At 47.9% G+C, this 17,172-nt stretch overlaps 1 protein-coding gene across 1 annotated transcript; it reads left to right on the top strand.

Annotated features, from left to right (window-relative positions):
- The first annotated feature begins 2,357 nt into the window (after positions 1-2,357).
- Positions 2,358-7,996, top strand: LTBR (lymphotoxin beta receptor). Its single transcript, XM_016221713.2, has 10 exons — positions 2,358-2,453; positions 2,572-2,668; positions 2,917-3,042; positions 3,121-3,273; positions 3,653-3,749; positions 3,896-3,984; positions 5,834-5,941; positions 6,260-6,285; positions 6,839-7,067; positions 7,664-7,996. Exons 1-10 carry the CDS (start codon positions 2,358-2,360, stop codon positions 7,903-7,905), a joined length of 1,263 nt encoding a protein of 420 aa, XP_016077199.2. The 3' UTR covers positions 7,906-7,996.
- Positions 7,997-17,172: the final 9,176 nt, after the last annotated feature.

Here is a 17,172-nt window from a genome sequence, read left to right as displayed (position 1 = left end):
TCCATTTCTTAGGGCTCTTTCCTTAGGACGCAGTCATTGCAGGCTGAAGTGAGAGCATGAGACTGGCAGCAGAAAGGACATAGTTTGGTCAGCTGGGCTTGAAAAGACCTGAGATAGTGCCTACTGTGAAGCAGGGAGCTTCAACTAGATAGGGCATGCAGGAACATTTTGGGGTATAGGAAATGTTCTGGGGAGATACACGCGATATAGAAAAGTGAAAGTCATTGATCTGCATACATAAGATTAGTGTACTTCATGCACTCCATTGTTATACCTCAAAAGAAAGAGTTGCCATCTTTTAGAGTAAAATCCTAAAGTAATTTCGAAGGAAATGACACATGTCTAGGATTTGCTTCAAAACAATTAAGGGGAGATTAGATGAGTGGGGAAGGATTGTATGGAAGAATAAGACTGGCCCTGAGTTGAAGCTGGGAGTTCACAAAGCTATTTTCTCTCCTTTTGTGTATGTATGTTTATATGTGAATTCCCACAATAAAAAGTAAAATGAAAAAAGGATCTAAGGCCATTGCACACACACATACCTTGATACACTTAAGAGTTCAGTGATACATCCAGTCCCAGCCCCCAATTTCCTTGACCTGGAAAGAGCTGCAACCCTGAGCAGTGCATGCTCTTCTGATATGTCTCCCCTCTCCAGGAAGCCTTGAACTATTGTGTAAATGCAGCAGAGTGCAGGTCCTAGGCCTGCACCAGGGAAGGAAAATGAAGTGTCTAAGTTCCCTCTCTGAGCCCTCCCCTGGCCCCTTCACCCTGTGAGCCCTCCTCCCCAGGTGCACTCCTTCACCAGGACTTCTCACAACCATCACCTAAAGCTTGTTCAGCCAGTCAGATGAACCAGGGTAAGGATGAGCCCTGAAACGGGCTGGGGGGGGGGGGGGGGCAGTGTCCAGGTCACCTGTCTCAAGAGAGTAAGTCAGCCCTGCATACTAAGGGCCGCCATGCGCCTGAGCCACAAGGAGGCAGCATGGTTGCTAAAATGAGCTGGGACCCAGAAATCAGTAGCCCTGGACTCTAGGCTAGTTCTGCCATGGACTGGCTATGTGACATAGGCAAGGCCTCATTCCTTTATCCATGGCTATGTACTGGACACATGGTATATGCCGGACCTTGTGCTAAATACTGGGAACCCAGACTTAAAGATTCCGTCCAAGCCACTGCAGAGCTCACAGTAAGAGGGTAAGCCGGCAAGCAGCAGGTTGCAGGGGGCAGTCTGAGTGGGGCTGTGCAGCTTGGGGTGGGCATGTGTCCTAGAGCCCCAGTGAACCTCAAGGACAGGTGGAACTTAGCCAGGAGCCCAGAATCTTGGAGACCAGAGAGCCTGGCATAAGGCAGAGGATAGGGAACTGCAAGTCATTCCAGGGGCGCTGTTAATGAGTTGTAGGGAAATGGAGAGAGAAAAGGGACAGGCACTGGACTAAGCCCCGCTGGAACCCTGCTCTCTCCTACCTAAGCCTCAGTCCCTTCATCCTTTCGGTGAGGGGGCTGGACTCGGTGCGCTCTCAGCTCCCTCCGGTTCAGAGGGATTCCAAGGCTCCAGGGTGGGGAAGCTGGGGCAGAGGGCTGTGGCTGCCCCCACACCTCGGGAACTGTCTATGTGCCCTCTCTCTTCTCTAAGGACAGGGGTGCCAGGGAGGCACCCCCTGAGTGTCCTGGAGGGACCTGTGCCCATCAGTGTGTGGACTGGCTGGATCTGGGGAGGACTGGCTGGCTCATTGCTCCTTTGTAATTTATCTTAAAAAGTAACACAGGGCAGGAACCCAGGCGTCCAGGCAGCCTGCCATCCAGGGCTTCTGGTTCCCAGACGCTGTGTCTGGCGGGCTGTGCATCCCCAGGTCCCTGCCCCCCCCCCCCCCCCCCCATGTCTGGCAGTCGCAGGCCCTCCATTTTTCAGATCCGGCGCCCGAAGCCCCGTCTCCTCCGGGCAGCTGCGCCCCGCTGGCCTCACCGGGCCCGCCTGCGGCCGGCCGCCAGCCCCGCGGCCCCGGCGGGCCCGTCCCGTCCGCTCCCGGCCGGGCTTCGGAAGAAGGGAGGCGGCCGGTTCCGCCGCGGCCCTCACGTGCTTTCCCGGCCGCCCCTCCCGCCGCCGGGCCTGTTCCTCTTCCCGAGCGATTGCGACAGCGCCGCTCCCGGCTCCCAGTCCCCGCCCCCCGCGTCTCCACTCCCACTTCCTGAGCCCGGCGCTGGAGCCTGGAGGCCAGGCCCGCCGGCCGCTGGGGCCCCCGGGCGCTTCGGCCTGAGTCCTGCCCCAGCCCGGGGCTCCGGGGCCGCCGCCGCCTCTGCCCTGGGGTCCGGCCTCTCGCCCGGCTCCCCGCTGCGCCCTCCCGGCCGCCGCCGCCATGCGCGCGCCCTGGGCCGCCTGCGCCCGCGGCCTGGCCTGGGGGCCGCTCCTCCTAGGCCTCTGCGGCCTCCTGGCGGCCGCCCAGCCCCCACTGGTGAGGGAGGGGCCGCGCAGGTGGGTGGGGGCTGCTGGGGAGAGGAGGCGGTGCCTGGCCCCTCTGCCCGCCCCGCCGACCCCTGAGTAACTCTCCCCCATCTCCATCCCCCCTGAAGGGGCGCCCCTACCACCCGGAGAACCACACCTGCCGGGACCAGGAGAAGGAGTACTACGAACCCAAGCACCAGGCTTGCTGCTCCCGCTGCCCCCCAGGTGAGAGGCAATGGGCAGAGGAAGCCTGGCACGGGGAGGGGGGTTAGGGGGCCTCCAGCCCGCCTCCGCCTCAGAAGACAGACGCCGTCTCCCCGGAAAATCAGCGACAGGGACAGAGAGACACTGGCCGCCCCTCATGTGCAGGCGCCGAGCGGGACAGACCAGGGCCACCCGGCGAGTGGCAGGCGGGTGGCAGGCGGGTGGACTCCGGCTCCCTGACGCTCCTCCTGCCCCGCTCCACGTTCTAGGCACTCACGTCTCAGCTGAATGCAGCCCAGGTCGGGACACAGTTTGTATCCCGTGCCCTGAAAGTTCCTACAACGAGCACTGGAACCATCTGTTCATCTGCCAGCTGTGCCGACCCTGTGACCGGAGTGAGTGGGGTGTGCCTGGGGAGGGCCGGGATCCCCTGCCGTGTAACCCGCCACTGAGCTGTCCTGTCTCTCCAAAAGTCCTGGGCTTCGAGGAGACTGCACCTTGCACTAGCAAACAGAAAACCCAGTGCCACTGCCAGCCGGGAATGTTCTGCGTCCGCTGGGACCATGAGTGTATACACTGCGAGTCGCTCTCTGACTGCCCACCGGGCACTGAAGCTGAGTTCAAAGGTCAGAGGTCACTAAGGGCAGAAGGCGGGGAGGAGGCTGGGCGCCAGGGATCTTGAATGGGGGCAGGGAGCACGGTACTGTGTGCATGGTGAGCCTCCAGGTAGTTCTCTTTGGCATAAAAAGCCTCTTCTCCCTCCCTGTGAAAGGCTCACAGAAGGGATCTATCTGCAGAGAAATGGAACTGGGACAGGGGCAGGGACAGTGGGGGGTCCCCTCAGCACTGGGGAAACTGAGCAAGGGGGAGATCAGGAAAGGTACCAGCTACAGAATGGGGTGGGTGGACAGGGAGGAGCCATCCAGTGGATGTAAAGGAAGCTCACAGCCGGCCAAGAGGCTCCTTTTGCCCACAACCTGGCTGGCCTTGCCTCTCTCTTACCAGATGAAGGTGGGGAGGCTAATAGCCACTGTGTGCCCTGTAAGGCCGGGCACTTCCAGAACACCTCCTCCCCCATCGCCCGCTGCCAGCCCCATACCAGGTGAGTGTGCCCTTGTTCCTCCCACCCACCCAGAAGCCCCAGCTGCTGACAAGTCCACCCCTATGCTCAACTCTGTAGGACCCTCCTTGCCACTTGCCACTTTCAGCCACGTGCCCTCTTGAGTTGGGCCTTTCTTTCCTTCACAGGTGTGAGGACCTGGGCCTTGTAGAAGCAGCACAAGGTACCGCCCAGTCTGATACCAGCTGCAGAAATCCAGAGATCCCTGAGATACCAGGTAAGGCGCCAGGGCTAAGGGGCACAGGGTGGGAATATCTGGAAAAATGCCTTAATTCCTCCCATCTGAAAGTATGGGGAAAAGATGAATCCTTCCCTCTCAGAATGAGGGCAAGAAGAAAAATTCCTTAAAGAGAAACTGGAGTGTCCCCAGGCCAGCTTGCTTACACACACACTCATGCACACACACACACACTCTTCTAAAGTTATATGTTATAAATTAATATAATAATATAATATAATGCCAAGGAAAACTCACACTGAGGTGCAACTGTAACTAGCATCGCTGTCACCATTCTGGACATGCCACCATCATATAATCCATTTACTAGGCTGAGTACCTCTTTATTAGATTACACACTTTCACTCTTCAAGAGATAATTTCACATTTGACTCTGTTTTGTTTTTTTCTGTGCAGTTATTGGCTTCCTAGCCTAATAGACAATTACAGGATGTTTCTAATGATTGTAATCATTATCCTTTGGGGGAAAGTTTATTTTATTACCTTTTTTAAATTAGTAGATATTTATCATCTCAGCTTCCGCTTACTCAGAGCAAGTGTGTCAGGCACTCTTTGAATACTTGACACTCACTAATTCATTTAATCCTCTTATTGAGCCTATCAAGTGGTTCTAGTATCAGCCTCACTGGCAAGATGAAGAAAACAAGGCGCAGAGGTTACCTGACTCGCCCGAGATCATCCATGTGGGAACTGGCATTATGAAGACCTGTACTTGGGTCTTTTTACTTTGTAATGCATGCGCACTGTAGAAAATTAGAAAATTCAGGTACATAAGACTAAACATCACCCACAGAACCATCACCTGGCATATCCACTCTTTTTATATGTCCTCAAACATTTTTCTATGTAAGTCTATACATATAATTTTTTTCTAAAAATGGAGTCATTTGAATATTTTGTAACCTGACTTTTCATTCAACTATACCATAAATACTTTTCCATGTCCTCTTATTAATTTTTAACTATGTATCAAATATGATAGGCATTTTAGAGAGTCTAACCCCTTTATTTTATATATAAACAACTTGATGCTCAGAGAGATGAAATGACTTAAAAAGTCACACAGCTGGGCAGGAACCCAGGTGTCCAAGACTCCAGGTCCAATTCTTCCCATCCTGTACTCCCATCAGCCACAGAATTAGATGTACTGGAGAGAGCCACATACCAGGGTGCAAATGTCCAAGTCTCCCTGACCTTCTTCAGGCGTAGTTGAGGGGCATTACAGACTCTTTGCTGTGGATGGCAGCACTGAGGCCCATAGAAAGACAGAACTTATCCTCTGCCCTACACTGGGTCCTGAGGAACCAAGCACCCAGCCTCCTGGTCCCATTCCATCCTGGAACCTACAAGGGGGTGGAGACCTTGCAACCCTTAGTCTCCCAGGCAACCACAGGCAGAACTGAGAAGTGAGGCTCCCCCACTCTCCCACCTGTGTGAACACCCCACAGTACAGAAGGGCACTCTCAGTTGGCTGTACCCTGTGGTCCAAGTCTGTTTAGAGCCCTGAGCCCCACCCTCCCTGTACTGCCTCCCACCCCGACTTCCAGTCCTTGGGAATCAACTGCCCAAGCTCCTGTCCTCATGCAGCTGGGACCTGCACCACCCCAAACATCTCCATCCACGACACTGTCCTGGCTGTCAGGAGGTGCCCCCAAGTCCAACTGAATTCCCTTTCTCTGCAACTCAGGGAAGTGTCTCCAATTCTGCCTTTAGAAACTTTTTTGTCTGGGTTGCCCAGAGAATTGGAAAGCTATTCGCTAACGTCCTTCCCCTCTGCCCTTCTTGCCCTGTCCCCCGTCATGCCGCCTCCTGTCTGCTGTCCCGGCAGGAACTATGCTGGTGCTGGCCGTCATGCTGCCCCTGGTCTCCTTGCTGCTCCTCACCACCATCTTCGCCTGCACCTGGAAGAGCCACCCCTCTCTCTGCAGAAAGCTGGGTAGGCAGGGGCTGAATGCAGGCAGGGATGCGGTGGTTGGTCCCCACCTGGATGGGGGAGGGGCTGGAGGGTATCTTCATCTCCCCCAGTACAACCTGTCTGCCCTTCCACATCCTCAAGATTCCCAATGCCTGCCCCCAACATAGACATCATCTCCATCCAGCCCCCCATTCTGAGCCTGGAGAGAAGGGTAATGATAGCCTGTTCCTTCTGGGACCCCAGGGTGGGCAGCAACAAATTATGGTGGGGTGTGGAGGGTGGTAGCCTGGGGGTCTCAGGTCTGCCAGAGGCCCTACACCCATTTCATTTTCATTGCAGGATCCCTGCTCAAGAGCCGTCCAGAGGTAATGAGGAAGGCTGAGGAGGCAGCAGGGAGGGGCAGAAAGAGAGAATGAACAGTGTGGGGGTGCGCAGGAAAAAAGTGTGCAGGCTTCGACATTCATTCATTCATTCAACAAATAACTCTAGCATGCCATATGCCAAGCACTGTTCTAGGCATATGGACATAGCAGTAAGTAAAACAAAGTAACTACCCTCCTGGAGTTACACACCAATGGGGCAAGAATAAGGGTAAATAAATATGTATCAGGTTGTGACAACTGATAAATAAAGCAGGACAGGGGAACGATGAATGACAGTGGTAGAGGATGGGGGTATATTATCTTAGACAGTGGACAGAGGGCCTCTCTGATGAGCCAGTATTTGAGCAGAGGGCTAAAGAAATGAAGGCATCAGGATATCTGGGGAAAGTGCTCAAGGAAGCAAGAACATCAAGTGCAAAAGCCCATGGCAGCGAGCGTGGGGCCTGGGGCTGCCTCAGCTGGGGTCGGGGGTGGGAATTAAAGAAAGATGGGGTCTGAGGCTCACATTGGCTGGTTCTCTGCTTCTCTCCTGCAGGGAGAGGAATCCAATATTGCTGATGGGAACTGGCAGCCTCCAAACATCAACCCACACTTTCCTGACCTGGTAAAGCCACTTCTGCCTATCCCTGGAGACTCGCCCCCGGCCTTAGCCTGGCCCCCAGTGCCCCCAGCTTTGGAGGAAGAGGTGCTACAACAGCAGAGTCCTCTGAGCCAGGCCAGGGAGCTGGAGGCAGAGCTCCCAGAGCAAGGCCCTGTGCCCCACGGTGAGTAGGCTACAGGGAGAAGAGGGGTGAGGGAGGTGCAGTGGGAAGGATGGTGGGCAGGGAGAGAAAGTGTGAGGTGGGGAGAAATGAGAAGACTAACAGGGAGGCAAGACAGAGACTCCGATGGCCAGCAAGAATGTCCCAATTAGAGAGAAAAGAAGAGACTGAAAAACCCAGAAACAGAAGTGAATGCAGCCCTGGCTGCTGTTGCTCAGTGGTTAGAGCATTGGCCTGCATACCAGAGGGTCTTGGGTTCGATTCCCATCAAGGGCATGTACCTAGGTTGCAGGCTCGATCCCCAAGTCAGGGTGCGTGTGGCAGGCAACCGATCGACGTTTCTCTCTCTTCCCCCTTCTACTCTCTCTAAAAAATCAATGGGAAAAAAAGATCCTCCCTCACTCCTTGAGCGAGGATTAAAAAAAAGGAGTGCAGAGCTCAAGAAACCAATAGCAAACGGGACTGGGAACAGAGAGGAAAGGGAGAAGGCAGAGGAACCAGCGCGTTCAGGACGTAGGGGCACCGATGCAGTGGGCAAACAGGCCATCCTTCCTCAACAGTGCCTCTCAGCCCCTCTCACTCTGCTTCCCTTCCCACAGGTACCAATGGCATTCATGTCACCGGCGGGTCTGTGACTGTCACTGGCAACATCTACATCTACAATGGGCCAGTACTGGGGGGAGCACGGGGCCCTGGAGACCCCCCTGCTCCCCCGGAGCCTCCATACCCCATTCCTGAAGAGGGTGCCCCTGGTCCTCCCGGGCTCTCTACGCCCTACCAGGAAGATGGCAAAGCTTGGCACCTGGCCGAGACAGAGACACTGGGGTGCCATGCCCTCTAACAGGACCAAGGACCCAGTTTGTCACCCATGCCTCATGGGTGTCTGGAAGAAGTCAGGAGAAGGGACGCACGAGAGCACCTTCTCCCGAGGCTGCCCTACCCACACAGGATTGACAGAGAGCCTGGGTAGGGCCTCTGAGAGGCAAACCCTAAAGGGCCAGTCCTCAGACACATCTCCAAGGGCAGGGCCGGGCACTGGCTGGGTATGGTGCCCGCCACAGAACTCTCACCACCGCCTGAGCAGGCCCAAGACTTCATTGCAGACCCCTCTGCCCACTGGGGCTGCACTAGCTCAGCTTCAGGCACAGAGAGCATATGATGCCTGCTGCTGCCCAGCATGGCGTTCTGCACCCAAAGCATGGCACAGAAGGAAGCCAGCCACATGGTCACTTGCAAGGACATCACTGGGACTTCTAACAGATTCGTGGTGCTCATCCTCAAGCTTCAGAGGCCTTTTGAGGACCCACACGTCACATGGACTGAGGTAGACCCTATATAAAGATGGAGTTACATGGAGCACCACCCCTCCCCTCCTAGAGAAGAAAGGGAGTCATTAAAAACTGGGGGTTTGGGTAGGGTTACTAGGTAAAGGGAGAGTTTTGGAGGGGAAGGAAAATGGCAAGTGTATTTATAAATTGTAACCACATGCAAATAAAGTGAAGACTGAGACCTAGATAATTTATTTCCTGGGAATTCATACAGAAATACTATTCCATTGGGCAGTGTCAAAGGCAAAGGTCAAAACATTAAAATATAATCCCACAAAGGTATTTCTATGAGGGACTGGTATATGTAATTCAGTTAATAACAGTATTAGTCAGTGATCACTGACAACGTGCCAGGTAGTATTGAAATACTTTGCAATAATAATTTACATAATCCTCACAATATCTCTAAGAGCTAGATACTATTACTATTCCCATTTAATGACTGAGGAAACCGAGGCACAGAGAGGGTAAGTCACTTGACCAATTCAACTGCACATGGCAAAGCTGGGATTTGCACCCAGTGAGTCTGGCTCTAGAGGCCTCCAGTAAAAACTCCACATACCACAGTCTTCCAGAATTTCTTTGGTGGGTAAAATGCACTGGTTTTCTCAGACAAACAGACCTTCTGCATGCCCCACATGCATTAAGCCTCACAGCCACAGTGCAGAGTGAAAAAGTGTTCTGCAAGGTTGCCTGAAGGGGAAAATATGACTTGAGACATAAAACGTGAGAGGCCAAGTTCACATTCTGTTGGTGTCGAGATCTAGGCTGGCCTCCTTTCACTCAGAAGTAGCACTCGTGATTTTTACTTTGTTTATTTCTTTCATCTTATTTTAATTTTTGTCCAAAAGAACTTTAAATCTTCTCAGGCTCTCCTATCGGTAAATGTTTGGGCCCCCAGAATTTATTTACCATGCTGCCTGGTGGAGACAATCTTAACTTGAAGGATTGGGACGGGAGCGGCTGCCAGCTGACTGCTCCTTCCATAAAAGGCCACCATCTGGGTCTAATGTTAAGAACTCTGTGGCTGGGGCTCATCAAGATAGGGTGGCTCTAAAACATACTCCAGGAGGCGTCTGATCCAAGTGAGGGGATGGGTTATTTAAGGTTGACCATGAAAGTATTCGATCCAGCTTCCTTGGTTGAAAAGTAAATAATGGTGAGCTGTATCTTTAGGCAGTTAAATCCTCCTGATTTGCAGTATGCTAGAGCCAGATGACATGAATCCTTAATAATTGTTCCCATGTGTTTAGATAAAATAAAAAAAATTCTATACATTGTCAAAAAAAATAAAAGGAAAAACATTTTTTTAAAGTGGTGCAAAGGCACAGTTCTATGTGACACCATTCAAATTTAGGATTATGTCTGCCTATATTAATTTGCTAGAATTACCATAACAAAGTACCACAGACTGGGGGGCTTAAAGAACAAGAAATTATTTTCTCACAGTTTTGGAGGCTAGAAGTCCAAGCTCAAGGTGTCAGCAGAGTTGGTTTCTCCTGAGGCCTCTCTCCCTGGCTTGCCGATGGCCGTCTCCTCATTGTACTTCCACACAGCCTTCCCTCCGTGTGTGTGTCCTAATCTTCTCTTCTTATAAGGAAACCAGTCACACTGGATTAGGGCCCATTCTAATGACCTCATTTAAATTTAATTATCTCTTTAAAAACCCCATCTCCAAATACAGTCACATTCTGAGGCACTGGCCTTAAACATATGAATTGTGAAACACGCAATTCAGCCCATAACACTGCCCATGCTTGTTTTGCCGGTGTTGAGTTAATACAGGCTCCAGAAGCACGCTTGATACTGAGAGGAGCTCCCGTCTAGAAGGAAAGTGGACGTTAAAATGAATGAAGACAGCCTCTTGACAGTTGCCTTAGAAAGATGGAACCGAATACAATAGTAGTTAATGATGGGATGATTAAGCCTGAATTTAGGTAGTCTCTCATATAATATTTTTGAAAACCCACTCCTATATCACATGGGGGAAAAAGCCAATACTGAATCCAACCAATGTCAACATGGGTGCAGGGAGGCCAGTGAGGAGGCTAAGGCAGCAGTCAGTCCAGGAGAGAGGGATGTAATTGCGTAGAGTGGCAGCAGTGGGACAGGTCGGGTATGTTGGTGTAGGGTAGCTAAGAATTTCGTTTTCAAAAGATGAAGTGGTTCACGTCGATTGCTGTGATGGACTCTTCGACCGACCCAGCAGACTTCCACACCTTCCCTAAGAATAGAACCCCATTTCTGTACTAACGCAGACATTCCATGATGTCAGGCGGGGAGGCCCTTCCTCCAGTCCCGGGAGCCAGTAAAAAACCGTACCCCTTTGCCAGGAATTGGTTTAGGATGGGGCCTGAGATCTCTTTCTAGCCAATGACATGCACAGAGAAGTCTCATTCCCAGGACAAAACACATCATTTGGAAGAAGTTTTGGTTTTCCTTGTCCTGTCTTGTTGGGGGGATGTTTGTTTGAGGACACAAAGCCTGAGCTGTGGGAGCCATTTTATTATCATGAGGAAACAGCCATGGAGATAAAAAGCCAATCCTCTGAGGATGGAGGTCCTGGGAGAAAAGAGCGAGCCTGGTTCACGAGGTTTCCTTGGACAACTGAACAACAGTTTGGGCATCTTTTTATGCGAGAAAAACAGACCCCATTTGTATAAATCACAGCAAGTCAACTTTTCCTCTCCTCTTTTTAGTTTTAATTTTATCTGTTTCCTTTTTTGGTGCAAGTAATTTATTCATGTGGTTAAAAATCCAAAAAGTATCAAAGAGTAAACTGTGAAATGTCTCTTCACTTTTGTCCTTCACCCACCATGGTCCTCTCCCTGGAAGCAACCACTGTGACTTTCTGATGCTTTTCCAGAGGTAACTTACACATACTCAAAAATATATATACTCATATATTTCATTCCTCTCTCCTCCCCCCACAAATGGTAGCATGTTCTCCGTATATTCTTCCCTTTGCCTTTTTCATTTATCAAAATAGCTTGGCCATAATTCCACATCAGTATCATAAAACATCCTCCTAAATCTTTTTATCTGCATAGTATTTCATTATATGGCTGTACCATTTAACTAGATCCCTTTGAGAATTTTTAATTCATTTCCAATCTATTACAAACATTCTACAATAATAACCTATGTAGTTTTGCACATGTGAGACTATTGCTATCAAAAATTTTGCGAGAGCCCTGGCTGGAGTTGCTCAGTGGTTAGAGCATCCACCTGTGTCCCGGAGAGTCTCGGGTTTGATTCCCAGTCAAGGGCACATACTTGGGTTGCCAGTCCGATCCCCACACTGTGGGAGGCAACCAAGCGATGTGTCTCTCTCTCCCCACCTTCCCTTCCACTCTCTCTAAGAATCAATGGAAAAAAATATCCTTACTCTTCAGGTAAGGTTTAAAACTACATGTATTTTTTGCTAGAAATAAAATTGTGGGTCAAAGATATATATTTTTTATTTTGATAAATATTACCACATTGCCCTCCATATAGATTGAATGTCAGCAATTTTTAAGTGTCCATTTCCATATACAAACACCAACATTGCTGTACTATCAAGCATTTTGATCTTTGACAATCTGAAGGGTGACAAACGTTATCTCAGTGTAATCTTTATTTGCATTTCTTATTGTGTGGGAAGTTTTTTATTTCACTGTGAGTGAACATTTTCATATTTTAAAGAGTCATTTGTGAGATTAAAGATGGCAGCGGACTGAGTGGAAGCTACACTGACACTCTCCCAGGATGAAACTGGAATTACAACTAAAATATAGAAAAACCATCCTGAATAATCAACTGCAACTGAAGAAGAGCTGGAGAGCACCCTCACAACCAAGGAGGAAAAGCGGAGACCACATAGAGACTGGTAGGAAGTGCGGAGGTGCGAGAGGGCTGGCTGGGCTCCCACAGGCAGCAGCTGAAGATCCAGAGGGATATCTCAGCTGGGGGGGGGGGTTCCCACTGAGGACTCTGGGGCCTAAACCCCAGGCTGGGCTTCCCAGCCAAGAGCACCAGAACTCAGAAAGGTGCCCACATAACATCTGACTGTGAAAAGCAGCTGAGTTTCTGTCCTGGAAACGCAGGCACCCTCTTAAAGAGCCAACGCACAAAGTTTCATGTGCAGCCACTCACCTTGGGCTCCAGCAGAGGGAGGGCAGAGTAAACTGGAGCTGTTTAAGGAGAATCTAGGGTTGTGGGCTCTGGAAATAGAGATCAGAAGGCACCCATCTGGATTCCTGTGCCGAGTCATTCCCCCATACTGCAGAGGACATCTTTCTCAGGCAGACAATTTGCTGCTTTTGCGGGGGGGGGGGGGGGGGGGGGGGGGGGGGCAATTGCCCTACCCTGCAGGAAAACCTCCTGCCCTACCCTAAGGAGTTAAAACAGCCTGAGGCTCTTTAAGAGACTGATAACAATCAGCTGCCCCACCCTGTGGAGTTTCTACACTCTCAGGCTCATTAAGAGAATCAGATTAATCAGCCAGTAGCTCTAAAGTGGACCTCAGAGTGCTTTGAGTCTTTGCATAATCTGCTTCTGGACCCAGACCTTGGAAAAGCAGACTTTGGTGTGCATTTTAGTCCTGTCCAACCACACCCAGCCCCAGCAGAGGAGACCTTAAGCAGAGGGTTGTCAATAGCTCCAAACAGGGTACTCAGGGCCAGTCACAAGCTGCGTCTGACATTGGCCTGCACCAGAGACCCTCCAAAAAGACTGAGAGTCCTAGCAGATCTACCTAATACATCGAGAAAAACAAACAGGCAGTCAAAATGGGGAGACAAAAAAACAACCCCCAAATGAAAGAACAAGAGAAGTCTTCATAAAAATAGCTAAATGAAATGGAGATAAGAAATCTATGGGATATAGAGATCAGAATACTGATTGTAAGAATGCTCAACAGAATGAAAAAAGATATGGAAACTATGAAGAATGACATAGCAGAAATAAAAAATACATTGGAAGGAATAAACAGCAGATTAGAGGAAGCTGAGGATCAGAACAGTGAATTAGAAGACAGGGTAGCAAAAATCACTCAGAGATAAAAAAAAAAAAAAAAGAAAGAAAGAAAAAACAAAAAACAGGAGGACAGTTTAAGGGAGCTGTGGGACAACATGAAATGTAACAATATTCGCAGAAGGGGAAGAGAATAAGCAAGGGACAGAGAATTTGTTTGAAGAAATAATGGCAGAAAACTTTCTTACCCTGGTAAAGGAAAAAGTCACATAAGTTCAGGAGGCACAGAGACTCCCAAGCAAGAAGAATCCAAAGAGGCCCATGCCCAGACACATCATAATTAAAATGCCAAGAATCCAAGACAAAGAGAGAATCTTAAAGAGAGCTAGAGAAAAGCAATCTGTTACCTACAAAGAAGCTCCCATAAGGCTGTCAGCTGACTTCTCATTAGAAACTCCACAGGCAAGAAGGGAATGGCATGAAGTATTCAACATAATGCAAAACAAGGATCTGAAACCAAGACTACTCTATCCAGCAAGACTATCATTCTCAGTTTTACACGATCTCACTCATATGTAGAATCTAATAAATAAAATAGACTGATGAACAAAATAGATCCAGAGACATAGAAGCATGGAACAAACTGATGAATCTCAGTGGGAAGGTGGGGGTGGGGGAGTGGGTGGGGAGAGATTAATCAAAGAACTTATATGCATATATGCATAACCCATGGACATGGACAATAGTGTGGTGAAGGCCTGGGGGCCGGGGGCAGATATGGGGTGGAGGGGATCAATGGGGGAGGGGAAAAGGGGGGTATCTGTAATACTTTCAACAATAAAAATAAATAATTTTTTTAAAATAATAAAAAATAGTCATTTGTAATTTATTTTCCACCAACTATTCATATCTCTTACTATTTTTCTACTGGATAATTTCCTAATGTTCTCTTGTTATCCCAAATCATTTGTTGAACAATAATTTTTTTCTTCACTAGTTGGAAATGTTACCATTATAAATAAAATTTGTGTATGAATTAAAATTTGCTTCTGGATTTTCAATTCTCTTCCCTCTGTCTTTTTAATTTGCTAGCACCACAGTCAACTATTTTAGCTTTATATTTTAATATCTATTAGGACTCCTTTTAATCTTTTTCAAAATGTTCCTAACTATATTTTCTTACTTCTTATTCCATATGAAGTATCCCCCAAAATAACTCCTATTGGTATTTGTATTGAGATTGCATTAAATTGCTAGGTTAATTAGGGAGAAGGGCCATCTTCCTAGTGTTAGTCTTTCTTTGAAGGACATAGCATTCCTTTCTATTTGTTGATTCCTTTTGTGTCCCTCAGTAGTACTTTTTGTTATTGTTGTTAATCCTCACCCAAGGATATTTTTTCCATTGATTTTTAGAGAGAGTGCAAGGGAGGGAGAGAGGGAGGGGGGGAGAGAGCGAGAGAGGAACATTGATGTGAGAGAGACATATCAATTGGTTGCCTCCCACATGCACCCTAACCGGGGCTGGGGATCGAACCTGTAACCCAGGTACGTGCCCTTGACCGGGAATCGAACCCTCAACCCTTCCATGTGCAGACAGGCGCTCTAACCACTAAGCACACCAGCCAGGGCACTCAGTAGCATTTTAATGTTTAATTTTTTAAATATAGATAGAGAGCTGGGTCAGTGTGGCTCATCAGTTGAATGTCGATCTATGAACCAGGAGGTCACATTTCAATTCCCAGTCAGGGCACATGCCCAGGCTGCAGGCTTAATCCCCAGTAGGGGGTGTGCAGGAAGCAGCCAATCGATGATTCTCTCATCATTGATGTTTCTGTCTCTCTCTCCCTCTCCCTTCCTCTCTCTGAAATCAATAAAAACATATTTAAAATTGATAGATGATAGGTAGGTAGGTAGGTAGGTAGGTAGGTAGGTAGGTAGATAGATAGATGATAGATAGATAGATAGATAGATAGATAGATAGATAGATAGATAGATAGATGATAGATGATGATGATGATAGATGATAGATAGATAGATAGATAGATAGATAGATAGATAGATAGATAGATAGATAGATAGATAGATAGATAGATAATAGAGATAGATAGATAGATAGATAGATAGATAGATAGATAGATAGATAGATAGATAGATAGATAGATAGATGATAGATAGATAGATGATAGATAGATGATAGATTGATGATAGATGATTGATAGATGATGGATTAGATAGATGATAGTTTAGATAGATATAGATAGATGATAGATGATGATAGATGATGATAGATGATAGATAGATAGATAGATAGATAGATAGATAGATAGATAGATAGATAGATAGATAGATAGATAGATAGATGATAGATAGATGATAGATGATAGATAGATGATAGATAGATGATAGATAGATAGATAGATAGATAGATAGATAGATAGATAGATGATAGATAGATGGATGATAGGTAGATAGTAGAGAGTTTTGATATCTTCTTCACCTAGCTTCTCTTAATCTTAACATCTTATGTGACCATGGTACATTAGTCAAAACTAAGAAATTAACATTGTTGAAATGCTAATTAACTAAACTACATACTCTATTGGGATTTCACCAGTTTTTTTCCCTAAAGTCCTTTTTCTGTTCCAGGATCCAATCCAGGATACCACATTCTATGTAGTGGTCATAATCCTTTAGCCTTCTCTGATCTGTGATCGTTTCTATCTTTCCTTACTTTTTATGACCTTGACAGTTTTGAAAAGCACTGGTTAGTTATTTTATAGAATGTCCCTTTATTTGGGTTTTCTAATGTCTTTTCATGATTAGAAATTGCCAAGTTTTCTTCCAAAGTAACTACACCATTTTGCATTTCTACCAGCAGTGAAAGTTCCCGTTGCTCCACAGTATTTGATGGTGTTATTGCTGTTTAAGTGGTACCTCCCTGTGTTTTGTGTTCTTTTTAATGTATCTTTATTGATTTCAAAGACAGGAAAGGAGAGGGAGAGAGAGATAGAAACATCAATGAGGAGAGAGTCATTGATTGGCCACAGCCCTCAACTCAGGCATGTGCCCTGACCAGGAATCAAACCCCGATAGCCTGGATCCTAGGTTGAGGCTCAACCGCCAAGCCACGCCCAGCCGGGCCCTCCCTGTGGTTTTAACTTGCATTTCTCTAATGACAAATGATGTTGACCATCTTTTCATATGCTTATTTGCCATCTATATATCTCATTTGCTGAAGTATCTTTTCAGATCTTTTGCACATTTTTAAATTGGGTCATTTATTTTCTTATTCAGTTTTAAGAATTCTTCATGTAATCTAGATACAAGTCCTTTATCAGGTATATGTGATTTTCAGATAGTTTCTCCTAGCCTGTGGTTTTGTTACCAGTGAGGTGACAAGACCTCAGTTCTTGTCTTCTTGAAGGAAAGATTTCAATCAAGAGACAAAGTGTAGCAAAGCAAGTAAGAATTTATTGGCCGCAGCAAAAATATATCTAAGACAGTGAAAAAAGGGAGGGTTTAGCATAGAAGAAGCAACAGGAGAGCCTATGCTGGACTGCTTTGGCTCACTGAGAAGCCAGAGAAAAGGGGACCATGAAGACATTTCAGGGGGTAAGCCTAGAACAAGTTGCCGCTGCCCACTGCTTTCCAGGATTCAAGTCTCACAGGGTCCCTTGGAAGAAGGGGGAAGGGAATGGTGCGGGCATGCTCCCCTGGGGGACAGCGAGTGCTGGGTCCTCTATCCTGAGCCTATTTCTCTCTCTCTTGCTGGTGGAAATCTTAGGGGAGATCTCAGAGGAGGGTCTCAATAGAATATCCATCAG

The sequence above is a fragment of the Miniopterus natalensis genome, chromosome 2, assembly GCF_054644295.1.
Source record: "Miniopterus natalensis isolate mMinNat1 chromosome 2, mMinNat1.hap1, whole genome shotgun sequence".
Classification (NCBI taxonomy): domain Eukaryota; kingdom Metazoa; phylum Chordata; class Mammalia; order Chiroptera; family Miniopteridae; genus Miniopterus; species Miniopterus natalensis.
This window is presented reverse-complemented; position numbering and strand designations above follow the sequence as displayed.

Excerpts from the sequence above, each read along its gene's own strand:
- LTBR (XM_016221713.2), top strand. The coding sequence starts at position 2,358 with ATGCGCGCGCCCTGGGCCGCCTGCGCCCGCGGCCTGGCCTGGGGGCCG. Across the intron at positions 2,669-2,916 it reads CTGCTCCCGCTGCCCCCCAG|GCACTCACGTCTCAGCTGAA; the intron begins GTGAGAGGCAAT and ends TCCACGTTCTAG. Across the intron at positions 3,750-3,895 it reads CGCTGCCAGCCCCATACCAG|GTGTGAGGACCTGGGCCTTG; the intron begins GTGAGTGTGCCC and ends TTTCCTTCACAG.